The 14,089-nt window shown below is 41.2% G+C and overlaps 1 protein-coding gene across 1 annotated transcript in view; it reads left to right on the plus strand.

The window, feature by feature from the left end:
* flt4 (fms related receptor tyrosine kinase 4) overlaps positions 1-14,089 on the plus strand; it is a 237,547-nt gene that overhangs the window by 143,460 nt on the left and 79,998 nt on the right. Inside the window, exons 4-6 of the mRNA XM_060837385.1 lie at positions 1,458-1,588; positions 8,902-9,070; positions 13,835-13,977. Coding sequence (XP_060693368.1) covers positions 1,458-1,588; positions 8,902-9,070; positions 13,835-13,977 — 443 coding nt within the window. The remainder of the gene's footprint in view (positions 1-1,457; positions 1,589-8,901; positions 9,071-13,834; positions 13,978-14,089) is intronic.

Genomic DNA, 14,089 nt, shown 5'->3' on the forward strand with positions numbered 1-14,089 from the left:
ACTAGGGATGCCCACATTCCGTGAAAGAATAAAGCAGCTGCCAGTCTAACTGGGTGGCTTAATTTATCGAAAATCCGTTCATTCTGGGTCGGAATCCAACACACACTAAAACTGAAATAAAGTACTGCAGGTGGCGGAATTCTGAAATAAAGAAGTTGTGTTCCAAAGAGGACAAATACTAGACTCACTCCCTTTCTCACTCCAGAGATGCTGCCAAACCTGCCGAGTTTTCCAGAACTTTCTGTTCTTTTTACTTAAATCTAAAATTGAACTTGGAAAAGGATTTACTAATGGAATTTCCCATTTGAACCAAATGCCCAAATTATGCCCACATGGTCTCTGTCTCACTCAGTTGCTGTCTCCCTCACTATGCTCCTTATTGCAAGAGTTAGCATAACCCAGATTTCGGGAAGGGAGGGCTAGGCGCTACATCAGATGCACCTTTCATTGGGCTGTTATTGGACCCAGAGATGTGATTAACAAGCCCACAGGCAGTATCAAACACCCAAGCTGGACAAAGAACTGGAAAATCCTCAGAATTTTCAGGAGATTATAGCCCAATGCACTCAAAGCTCCCTGACTGCTCTACTCCTGAGGTCAGGATAGGAAGTTCTTCCAGCAACATTGTCCTGAGGTGTTAATTTGACATTGTCACCCCTGATTCCTCAAAGCCTATCCACCATCTACAGGGCACAAGTCAGGAGTGGGATGGAACACTCCCCACTTTTGCTTGGGTGGGTGCAGCTCCAAAAACACTCAATAAGCTCCAGGACAAGATTAGAGTGGTGCTGGAAAAGCACAGCAGGTCAGGCAGCATCCAAGGAGCAGGAAAATCGATGTTTCAGGCAGGAGCTCTTCATCAGGAATGAGGCCTTGACTCTGATCTCCAGCATCTGCAGTCCTCATTTTCACCTAGTTGATATCATCCAGGACAAAGCAGTCTGCTTGACCACACCCACAAGCACCCACATCTACCACTATCGATGCTCAGTAGCACCAGTATATACTGTCTACAAGATGCACTGCAGAAATTCACCAAAAATCCTTTGCACTTTCCAAAGCAATGACCCCTTACATCTCGATGGAAAAGGACAACAGACACATGGGAACATTGCCACTTGCAGGTCCCCTTCCAAACCACTCACCATCCTGAATTGGAAATGTATCACCATTCCTTTTCTGCGTCAAAATCCTGATATGGAGGTGGGTCAATATCCTGGAATTCCTTTCCGAATGGCATTGTGGTTCTACCTATAGCACATGGATGTAATGATTCAAGAAGACAACTCACCACGACCTTCTCAAGGAAAACTAGGGACAGGCAATAAATGCTGGCGATACCCACACACTATGAGTTAATTAATCAAAGGCAGAGTCGGGAATGGAGGGGGCTCAGAAGTTGAGTCTAGTCCATTGTTTTGTTGTGCAACATGTAACTGCTCCTTCATTATTTTCAGATTTCCAGAATCCATTTGTCAACACATCGCCCAATGGTACCCAAATCTCACCCGTGCTGATCGTAAACAGCCCGAGAGTTACTGTGCCGTGCCCCGTGTCCATTCCGTTTCTCAACGTCACGCTGCGATTGGTGAGTCACTTTACTGGCGTGTACAGTATTCGTCACAGGAATTCTTTTTATGGTTTTCATCCAATTGTAATTTGCATTTGTATCACACCTTTGATGTCATGAAAACAGCCAAGACATTTCACAGGACTTTATTGAAGACAATAGTTAGACACAAATAGTAGGAAAGATAATGGAATCCTGTTTCAAAGGTTTGGAACTCAAATCATTTAGAATTGCAATTGGAAGAAATTCCTTCACTGAGCGATCTGACTCTTTGGCATTCCTCACACCAGGCAGCTCAGTTACTGGGTATGTTCAATACAGATATGTTGGCCGCAATTTATACAGCTGATTTGGACAAGGGAGTTGGAAATAAAATTTCAAGACTTGAGAATGATGCTAAATTGTATGCATGATGTGGATATTTGGAAGCACTAGCTTTCAGAGCACTGCAGGTCCTGTTCTACAATCACCTGATGAAGGAGCAGCGCTGTGAAAGCTAGTGCTTCCAGATAAACCTGTTGGACTATAACCTGGTATTGTGTGATTTTTAGCTAAATTGTACGGTATAGTTAATACAGTGCCGGACCCACTGCAGTACAAGAGTGTGATAACAACAAATGCCCTTTACACTGAGCCTTCTGTTGACCTGTAGAGAACTTTGTTGTCAAACACTGGCCACAATGGTTCATAAGAGGCTGAACTGGCGTAGTTCATCCATTGTTGGCTCTTGCCGTCAATGGTGGTCCTGTACAAGAGGTGCTGCCGAGCTATGGAAGGTACTCAGATATTCAAAAGCTTCCCCTTCAATAAATATGAGAGGTGGACTATTCTGAATACCAGGCGTGGGATAGTGTGAGTTTTGTTTTGGTAACATTCAAGAACATGCAGGTTTTCTTGTATGAATCACAGAATTGTTAGAGCTCAGGAGGAGACTACTTGGCCCATTATGTCTCCAAATAACGTCTTTTGCCAGTGTCCTGCCTACTTCTTGTAGCCCTACAGCTGCTCCCTTTTCAAATAACCATTACATTCCCTATCTAATGTCTCAATTGAACCTGCGTCACTACACTCTCAGATTCTGTGTTCCACTACTCAGGCCATCAAAAGATTTTTCCTCAGGTTATTTTGTTTCTTTTGTTATTACTTTTTACATGCGCCTGAAATATCTCCACAGAGGTAACTTTCTTGTCACCAAGTACGCTTTTATATTCACATGGAGGGTCCTTGACACTGATCCAGCTCTCTCAGTCACAGCTCTCAGAGTAAACAGAACTTCTGACCCTCCTGTTTCTATCTGTCAGCAAGGGCTCCCTGATTGGACCAGGTTAACTGGCCCAGTCAGGGAACTCCTATTCTATGAGGTCAACCTAGCTGACCTTGTTACAATTATTACAGTGCCACTGTAGTCTCAATCCTTTCATTTGTGGGAACGTTTTCTCTGTCTAGACCTCTCATGATTCTGGATACTTCAATCAGATGTGCTGTCAGCATTCTCTCTCCAACAAAGACAGTTGTAAAGTCTCCGATCTATCTTCATGACTGAAATTCCTCATTCCTGGAACCAGTCTAGTAAACGCCTCTGGATCCTCTGTAATGCCTTCACATCAATGGTTAGCACTGCTGCCTCACAGCGCCTGAAGACCCGGGTTCAATTCCCGACTCAGGCGACTGACTGTGTGGAGTTTGCACGTTCTCCCCGTGTCTGCGTGGGTTTCCTCCGGGTGCTCCGGTTTCCTCCCACAGTCCAAAGATGTGCGGGTCAGGTGAATTGGCCGTGCTAAATTGCCCGTAGTGTTAGGTAAGGGGTAATGTAGGGGTATGGGTGGGTTTCGCTTCGGCGGGTCGGTGTGGACTTGTTGGGCCGAAGGGCCTGTTTCCACACTGTAAGTCTAATCAGTCCAAAAATGCAGTGCCCAGAACTGGAGACAGAATTCCAGCTGAGGCTAATGTAATGTCCAATACTTGTTACTAGCATGCAGAATTGATGTTATCAAGAGTAGCTTGCAAATCTTATGAAGAGTAGGTTAGGCCATTACATTCACCTTCAATCTAGATCATGTAGTTCTGTAGCAATTACGTTAAGTTTGGCATGGAGGCAACTAAGGTTAAAAGGATTTTCGTCTAGGTGGTATTTTATATTCAGGAGAGAGGGCAGTTACTCTTTGATGAGGTCTCACTATTCTGCAAGCCCAGAGGCTCCTTAGACAGCAACTTCCAAATCCACCACAATCTAGAAGGGCAATGGCAGCATATACTTGGGAACACCTCCACGTTCTCCTCCAGGCACTCACCATACTTTGCATGCGATGACAATCGACAAATCTCTCAGACTTTCCCTTCCCTCTTGTCCTTCATTCTGCAGATCTGTCTTTGGGTGTCAGTCTTGAGCTATTGTATTGCTGTGTTCTCGACTTGTGGCCGTGGCTGGTTCTGCCAGGCCGTGACAGCGGCTCTTTTTGTTCCAGGTGGTAACATATTTCTCCACCATTCATACCAAACCATTTCTGTTAGCAATAAGGCTCAAATCCAATAGTCCCAAACCCAACTGACTTTACTTGATCCCAGAGGACAAAGAAAATGTTACAAGATATCCTGACCCAAGTTGGAGTTCGTATTTCTGAAAATCACAACTTGAAATGAAAAGACTTTGAATGAAGCATTCATTTATATAGGAATAAATGTCATAAATGCCCTGGTGAAAACGCACCTGGAATATTGTGCACAGTTTTGGTCTCCAAATTTGAGGAAAGACATTCTGGCTATTGAGGGAGTGCAGCATAGGTTCACGAGGTCAATTCCCGGAATGGCGGGACTATCTTACACTGAAAGATTGGAGCGACTGGGCTTGTATACGCTTGAGTTTAGAAGGCTGAGAGGGGATCTGATTGAGATGTATAAGATTATTAAAGGATTGGACACACTGGAGGCAGGAAGCATTTTTCCGCTAATGGGTGAGTCCCAAACCAGAGGACACAGTTTAAAAATAAGGGGTAGGCCACTTAGAACAGAGTTGAGGAGAAACGTCTTCACCCAGAGAGTGGTGGGTGTATGGAATGCTCTGCCCCAGAGGGCAGTGGAGGCCCAGTCTCTGGATACTTTCAAGAAAGAGTTGGATAGAGCTCTTAAGGATAGTGGAATCAAGGGTTATGGGGATAAGGCAGGAACAGGATACTGATTGAGGATGGTCAGCCATGATCATAATGAATGGTGGTGCTGGCTTGAAGGGCAGAATGGCCTACTCCTGCACCTATTGTCTCTTGTCTATTGTCAATTGTCTAATTAGAGTTGGTTCTGTAGCGACTTCCTTAACAGTAAAGAAGTTAAACCATCATAATTGTACTCACTGAGTTGAAATACAACACTTTAAGTACCCAATTCTTACTTTGGTAAACTAAATGTCAAAATAAAATAATTTTGAAAATATGGAAGAAGATTGTAACATTGTACTTACAGGACCTTCCGTAGTGTTGTAAAGGGTCACATATTTATCCCTTTTGAACTATAAGCTGGAATGCAGTTGCACATTGCAATTTAATGGCAATACTGGGAGGGTTTTGCCACCCGGAAACAAGTGGAGCACGTTTTGAGCTATGTTAGATAATGTTGTTGCTGAAGCATTGAGACTGATCCATCTGCGAGTCAGAGTTAAGGGAAGGTTGCCTGAAGACAGCCCTGAGATTGGTCCAGCTGCTATTTGTTACAAATCTGTAAACATTGAGGGGTCAGAAGGCCTCTTGTGATGCAGTGATACTGTTCCTACCTCTGACCCAGGAGGCCTGGATTCAAATCTCATCTACTCCAATGTTTGTTATAACACAACTGGACAAGTTGATTTCAAAATATCTAAAACATGTTTGTAGTGCAATAAGACTGGAAAGATCTCTCTCTCTCTCTCCCTCTCTCTCCACCGTTTCCCCACCCACTTTTCCACCCATCTCCTCCTGCTGTAAGTAAAAAGACTCAAAAAGGAAAATTAAAAGAAAGACTCCCAAAATGGAAAGACCTAGGTCTATCAACTGAAGAACAAGAACTCAACATCATCATTGTTAAAATCAGGAGGAATTGTGAGAGAAAATCTAACCCACTCTTGCTATTAGGACTGTGTGTGTGTGTGTGTGTGTGTGTGTGTGTGTGTGTGTGTGTGTGTGTGTGTGTGTGTGTGTGTGTGTGTGTGTGTGTGTGTGTGTGTGTGTGTGTAGTTGGGGTTTTAAAGGGGTTTTAATCGTATGGTAGCATATAAGTAAGCTTTTTCTCTACTGTTTGTTAAAGTTAAATGTGTTACAATAAATTAAATTATTTTCTGTTATTGCTGAGAGCTGATGTTAATTGTTTTTGTCACGAATAGCAGTTCGTCAAGCAAACTTCCATCTTAGTGGCCAAATTGAATTTTTATGCTTTCTATTCATTCATGAGATGTGAACGTTACTGACTGAGCCAACAATTATTGCCCAACCACAGTTGCCCTTAAGAAAGTGGTGGTGAGCTGCCTTCTCGGAGCATTGCAGACAACGTGCAGTAGGAACATTTACAATACTATGGAAAAGGAGTTCCAGAATTTGACCCAGCAACAGTGAAGGAATGATGATATATTTCTGACGGGGAGGTGACAGTGTTGGACTGGGGAGGACAAAGTTAAAAATCACACAACTCCAGGTTATAGTCCAACAGGTTTATTTGGAAGTACAAGCTTTCAGTGCGCTGCTCCTTCATCAGGTAGCTAGTGGGGCAGGATTATAGGACACAGAATTTATCGTAAAAGATCAAAGTGTCATACAACTGATGCGATATATTGAACAAACCTAGATTGGGATGTAGCTTTGGATTGATTAATATGTAAATCCCAGAATTTCTTTCAAGTCACAGCCCTGAGATAACTTAAAGTTTTATCAGTACTTAGAAGAAAGATGACATCTCAGCTCAGATATATTTCTGAGCCAGGATGGTGAGGAGGGGAACTTGCAAGTGGTGATATTCCTAAGTATATACTGCCCTTATCCTTCTAGATTGTAGTGGGTTTAGACTTTGTTATGTAAGGAGCCTTTGGTAATGCCCTTTTGGTGGGCTGGACATTTTCCTTAGTTAAGTCTTGACAGTGGACCCTCCATGTGTGGAGCCAGAGGGCCAGTGCCTGAGGTCAGTGCCAGGGTGCCTTTACCTGTGGGTTACTAGCTGCCTGATGGAGCCATCACATATTCCTGGCCACTGCCTGGTGGCACCTGGAGGGTCAGATTGGACAGCTGCTGTGTCAGGCTTCTCCTCTTGGTTGGATGTGTGGTCTTGGCTTTCCTCCCTCTGGGTTACATGTATAGACCCTATGTTACTGCAGAGGCTGTCCCAGCTCTTTCTTTACTCCGACCAAATCTCTGTAACACCATCACAGTGGGTGGAGCTTCCTGCACTTAAACAAATATTAACCCTTCAAAACTCATGTACAAACATCACCACTAAAGTCTTTTTTCCTCATATTACCTAGCATGATGATGAAGCACCTGAAAACTAACCTTCCAGCTCAGCGAGCAAACCTACATCCACATCAATTTAGATCCTATCTACCTTCCCTTGAAAAAAAGAACTGGAAATGACATCACCCACCTTAAGAAACCAAGACCTATAAATAGAGAAGGAGGACATAGCACTAGGTCTTCACTGGAGACTCCCACTGATGATGTTACCTAGTCATGATGACGAAACATCTGAAAACAACCCTTCCAGCTCAACGAGCTAACTTACATACTTATCATCAACCTGAGCTACAAATCTTCTCAAAAATCACCTAATAAAACTGACAAAGACTTATCAGTAATGCCTATCACAATCTGGTCTCATGAATTCTGACTTTAAGTCATTATCATCCCATCTTTAGCCAGTACAGATCACTAATTAAATCATCCCTGGATTCACCTGGATGTTGGACTCTGTTATTGAATCACTCCCTTTCCAGAATCCTGTTAGTTCCTAAGTTGACATAATTGTCAAAATCTTTCTTCAAATTTGACTTTGTTTATTTACCCTTTGATGATCGATAAAATCATTGCTTCAAATGTTCACAGAAGTGTATATTTCCTCGTTCAGCTTCTGTCTTACCTCCCAGTTTGGAAACTTTTCTTTGCTTCAAGAATTCATCTCTCCAGGTTGTCCAATTTTCTGTTCTATTTGACCCATCTCTGATATGAAATCTTCCCAGCAATGCTATTTCGAATGACATAATTTCCTAATGTGATTAGGTATTTTACATTCTATAAATATTCTTATGATAGTTGTCCAGTGCTTTGCTACTGGAATGCAGATTTTCCCACTTTGGAACCTTGTTATGATATCTGCTGCATTCCCTTTGTTTCCAAAAAAAATCGTGGAACAAAATTAAATACTCCCTTAAATTACCCAATGCTTCTCTGATTTAAGGGTCTTGGTTGATGGTTTACCCAGCTCCCCACACCTGGAATATATGAGTTCTCTTTTATGGCTTTCTTAGTTTTGCTGTTTTTTTGGCTCTGCCTCATGGTATCTGCATGATATGGCTGCGATGCCTGATTGGAGATGCAATGTTTCATTTAATTACTGGTCTTTCTGTCTGAACTACTATGCATTTTAACATTTCTCTTTTTGTTTAAGAGATTGTTGGTTTGATACACACAATCCTCAATGTCTGGTCAGCTCACCAATTCAATTTGGATGCAGAACGAATTGCACACCACCTCTTGCTGTATCCTGCACCTCTGTCTTGGAGCTGCATATTTTCCTGTGTTGCCATGACTTTAATGGGATTGGATTCATTATCACTCTGGTGTGTGTGTGTGTGTGTGTGTGTGTGTGTGTGTGTGTGTGTGTGTGTGTGTGTGTGTGTGTGTGTGTGTGTGTGTGTGTTGTCTCCCTCAAACTCCGACCAAGACCCAACAGAAAAAATCACAATGAGTGGTGTTTACTGAATTCAATCAAGTATTAACCCTTTCAGACCTTTCAAAGCTAAATGTAATATTGATTACCTCAGTCTATACTCTCTGTATTTCCTTTTCCACTCAGAAATCCCTCCAGCATCAATTCTAAAGGATTTAAGTGGCACAGCATCAATAGAAGTCTATTCTACCCATTTGTGTTGGTGAATGTGGGTTGGGGAATTTGGAATTGTTTCAACTTATGGTTGGACCAAAAATTTGATTTGTACTATTCCTTTAAAATTGATCTTCCTGCTAATAGGTTAGAATATAAGATATAGCAGCAGAGGCCATTTGGCCCCTTCATGTTTGCTCCACGACTCAATAAGATCTAACTAAGCTGACCCAGTTCCTGCATCAATCTGTCTCATCAACTTTGTTTTGATCACAATTTGCTAGGGTCTTACATCAAAGACACTTTACCCAGATGGAAAAGATGTGATTTGGAATAATAAAGAGGGAATGATTGTCTCACGACACAAAATTGAAGACTTACTGTATGTTTCCTGTGAAACTGTCATCAATGGCATACTATACAAAACATCACCCTACTTCATCCAAGTCACAGGTAAGATTCTTGCTTCTTAGCTGTCTCCATCAGGGTTACAGTTCTGCAAACTTGTATACAGAAGCCAGTAACTCATCAAGATGAAACACTGGATTCATTTCTAGATGCATAGAATTGAAAACCAGAGCAGTTATGATAAACTTGGGTAAGCACACTGGTATTGTATGAACTGTTCTAGTATCCATATTAAAAATCAGAAAGGCACTGGAAAGGGTGTGGAGATGAATTTTTAGAATAACTTTAAAGTTGGGAGGTTATATGTCTGGGAAAAGATTGAAATGTGGTTTCTTTCTCAAGAGAAAAGAGTCCCAGGGTTGATTTAATGGCGGTCTTGATGTTTGTGAAAGAGTTTCATAGTGAGGATGTGAAAAAGGTGTTTTCATTCATGAAGGAGAATATAACGACAGGGCATAAACCTGAGATAGTCACCGATAAATCCAGGAGGAATGTCTTTGTTGAGAATGTGATGAGAAAATGGAACTGGCTAACACGGAGAGTGTTTTACAATCCGAACTAATGATAATGCTGGGCATGTCTGATCCCAGAACAAAACCTGGTTAGATAAATTAAATGTTTAATTTGTTTACCTGGTTATTAATTAGTCACTGAAACATATTTACATGAAACTGTAAATGTTCTTTAACAAGAGTATTCCTGTTTATTGCAGAGAAGGAAAAATAAACAAAGTTGTCTCTCTATACATAAAGATCTTAACTCAAAAATTGAATCAAAGCATCAACCTATTTCCCAACACCATTCATTAAAAAGAGTCAGTCACATGAAAACATAGTTAAAAAAATCACACAATGCCAGGTTATAATCCAACAGGTTTAATTAGAAGCATTAGGTTTCATTGCGCTGCTCCTTCATCAGGTGGTTATGGAGTACACAATTGTAAGACACCGAATTCTGCGTCTTACAATCGAATACTCCACAACCATCGAATGAAGGAGCGTCGCTCCGAAGCTAGTGCTTCCACTTAAACCTGTTGGACTATAACGTGGTGTTGTGTGTTTTTACCCTTGTATACCCCAACACCGGCATCTTCAAAACATGAAAACATCTCAGCCTTTTTTAATCTTTATTTAACTGATGCTTCTCAATTTCTTTCTCCTGGATTGTCAAGACAGTGTTTTTCAGTTAAGATTAAAAATTCTTTTCTGATTTTGGAAGCCCAAATACCTCACAATTCTGATGGACTTTTTCAATTTTAATATCTGTCCAAATTCTCCTAGCCTGAAGCTCCCCTATAAACCACCTGCTGAAGTGACTGGTGCCCCTAAACTGAATGTATTCTCCTGTTAGGGGAAACTGTCCTCCAAACTGGGCTCTGGGCTCTTCTACACAAAACTTTGAAATTCTGTTCTGGAGTCAGAATTAAACTGATTGTCGTGGTGTGTGTGTCCATCTGTCATAAGGCCAGGAGTATAAATATTTTATTCATTAAAACTACAGGAGTTCTTCCAGGAATTCTGCTGCAACCAAATGATCTCTTGAAAATTTCAGTCATTCTAAATTGACTTTCTGACTTAACCCACCTCCTTGAAATCCAAACTCAATAATATATGAACATGTATAGATTACCCTTTTACACAAGGGGTTGAGCTGAATGCTATTGATAATTAAGGAAAAGATGATTAATGAGTGAGAAAGGAAGAGAAGGATTTATTGGGAGTGAGGTGAAGTAGGATGGAGGGGCGCTTGTGTCGAGGGTAGAGACCAACGTGAATTACATCTGTGCAGCAAAACTTCATATAAAGCAGTTGAAAGTTTAAAACATGGGATTGATAGACTTTTAATAAGGAAGGTTAAGTGGACTAAAAATTCACTTCACCAATATTTGATTTGATAAGCAGAACATATGCGGAAAGGAATAGCCTTCTCCCATTCCTATATTCCTAAATAAAAAACAAAGTTAATGCGCATGAGTGGAATTTCTGGCCGTTCTGACCTGGATTCCTGAAGCAGGAAGAACGACATCTTGGGGTTTTCGGGTTGTGTTAGCCCAGAAGACCATTAGACATATTAGGCCATTCAGCCCATCAAGTCTGCTGCGCCACTCAATGAAATTATGACTGATCTGTTAATGCTGAAAATCCACTTTGCTACCTTATCCCTGTAACCTTTGGTTCCCTTACTGATTAAAAATCTCAGCCTTAAAAATACTTCACAATCCAGCCTTTGTAGCCACTTCTGATGAAGAATTCCACAGATTCATGACCCTCTGCGAGGTGAAATTCTTCCTCATTTCTGTCTTAAACTGGCGACCCTTTACTCTGAGATTATGCCCTCTCATCCTCAACTCTTCCCAATAAAGAAAACAGCCTCTCGGCACCTACCACATCAAGCCTTTCAAGAATATTCTTCTAAACTCCCAATGAGTACAGGCTGAACGTACTCAATCTCTCCTCATAAGAGAATCCCTCCATACCTGGGATCAGCCCTAGTGAATCTTTTCCAGACTGCCTCCATCACCAACATAGCTTTGCTTAGGTAAAGGGACTAAAGTTGTCCATTGTATTCGAGGAGAAAGTGAGGACTGCAGATGCTGGAGATCAGAGCTGAAAAAATCAGAGCAGGTCAGGCAGCATCAAAGGAACAGGAGAATCGACATTTCGGGCATAATCCCTTCTTCAGTATTCTAGGTGTGGTCTACCTAGTGTCTTGGATAACTTTAGCCAGATATTGCTACTTCTATAGAATCAAAGACTTACACAGCACCGAAACAGACCCTTCAGTCCATCTTGTCCAGCCGACTAGATGTCCCAATCTGACCTAGGCATTTGGCCTGTATCTTTTTAACTTCCTCCTATTCAAGTACTCATTCAGATTAAATATTGTAATTTTCCTTCACCACCTCCTATGGCAGCTCATTCCGTACACGCAGCCCCCTCTGAGTGAAAAGGTTGTCCCTTTTAAATCTTCCCCCTCTCACTGTAAACCTATGACCTCTAGTTTTTTTCTCTCCCCCACCCTGGGAAAAAGACCTTGGCTATTCACTCTATCCACACCCATGCTCCATTCCTTTGGAAATAAAGGCCAATATCCTATTTGTCTTCCATATTACCCGTGAACTTGGATTCTAGCTTTTTGTGATTTGTGCACAAGGACTCCTAAATCCCTCTGTCTGTAGCTTTCTGCAGTCTTCCTCCATTTAAATAATATTCAGCTTCTCTGTTCTTCCTGCCAATTGCATAACGCTACATTTTCCCACTTTATAATCCACCTGCAAGAGCTGTAAAGTGTGAGTACAGTCTAGGTGTGCTGTTGGGATTTACATGAGAATATTTTACTGAGTAAGTTCCACATTCTTTAAACTTGGGTTCCATGTGAATAGTTTGTATCATTTCTTTTGCAGAATAAACTTTTACTTTGGTTGTTATGTCCAAACCTCCAGCATTGCGTCCTTCTATTTCAGTGAAACACCAGCTCATTAAAAAATTAACTGTGATCTACAAGCCAGATTTCAGTCTAGAATTTGACTTAACCATCAACTGGGAACATAACAGTATGTCTAAATATGATGTCTTTACAATAGATTTGAAGATTATCCCAATGACAGATGTAAAGTTAACTGGCCTATGGTTAGCAGTTTTATGTCACCCTACTTTATTAAATTAAGGTGTTTCATAGGCATTTTTCCAATCATCTGGAACTGTTTCAGAACCTAAAGATTCTCAGAAGATAATTACCAGTAATCTTTGTAGCTACGTCTGTTAAAATCCAAGGATGCAACCCATCAGATGCAGCTGACCTATTGGCGTTTAGCCCCATTATTATCAGGATCAAAAGGTGTTGTGCTGGAAAAGCACAGTGGGTCAGGCACCATCCAAGGAGCAGGAGAGTTGAAATTTCAGGCATAAGCCCTTCATCGACTCTTCTGCTCCTCAGACGCTGCCTGACCTGTTGTGCTTTTCCAATGCCACACTTTCTGACTCTGACCCTCCATCGTCTGTAGCCCTTACTTTCTCCCAGCCCCATTAGTATCCCAAGTACTTTTTCTCTCGTGATAGTTATTGTGTTTACTTCTTCTTGCTCTTTTACCTCTTGATCATTAGTATTTTTGAAATGCTATCAGTATCTTCTAACATGACAGTTGCAATGCATTTATTTAACTCCTTTGCCATTTGCTGGTTCCCCATTATCATTTGTCCAGCCTCATTCTCAAAATGAACTATGCTCACTTTGACTTCTTTCTTTCAGTTTCTATATTTGAAGAAGCTTTTACTATATTTTTTATATTACATGCTGATTTACTCTCAAAGTTTGTTTTCTGCCTTTTTTTCATAAACTTTTATTCATTTTTTAAAATGTTCCCAGTCCTCTGGCTTACTCTTAAACTTTACCTCATGGTACTTTTGTGCAGTTGGTGTCTGCTCTTCCTAGAATCCTTCTGCCTCATTTGGATATATCTTTCTTATGAGTAATTAATTATTTCCTTAAATGCCTATTATCGTTCATCAACCACCTTTATTGCAAATTTCCTTTCCCAGTCCACCTCAGTCAATTCCACCCTCATTGCTACATATATATCCTTATTTAGGTTTAGCACAGTTGTTTCCACCCCAAGTTTCTCCCTCTCAAACTGAATGCTAAATTCCACCATGTTATGGTTATTGTTTCCTCAGGGATCTATTACTTTGAGATAATTTGTTAGAGTTGCCTCATTGCGTATTACTAGACCCAAAATGGTCTTGGCTTGGACCAAAATATTGTATAATTGCGGTGTCTGACTTTTTTCTAATTTGTTTTTTTTTTAAAAAGGACAAGTGATTTACAAGTTTACACTGAAACCTAATCGCACTGAACTGGTGGCAGGGAAGAGGCTGGTACTGAACTGCACTGTCGAGGCAGAATTCAACGTGGTTGTAGACTTTCAGTGGGAGTACCCAGGAAAAAGACGGATGGCAAGTTTCCAGCTTTGTAGCCTGTTTATATTATTTTGCATGAATTTATGGGCATCTCTGGCAAGGCCAGCATTTGTTGCCTGCCCCTAATTGCCCTTGAGAATTTGATATG

This window comes from Hemiscyllium ocellatum, chromosome 16 (assembly GCF_020745735.1).
Source record: "Hemiscyllium ocellatum isolate sHemOce1 chromosome 16, sHemOce1.pat.X.cur, whole genome shotgun sequence".
Classification (NCBI taxonomy): domain Eukaryota; kingdom Metazoa; phylum Chordata; class Chondrichthyes; order Orectolobiformes; family Hemiscylliidae; genus Hemiscyllium; species Hemiscyllium ocellatum.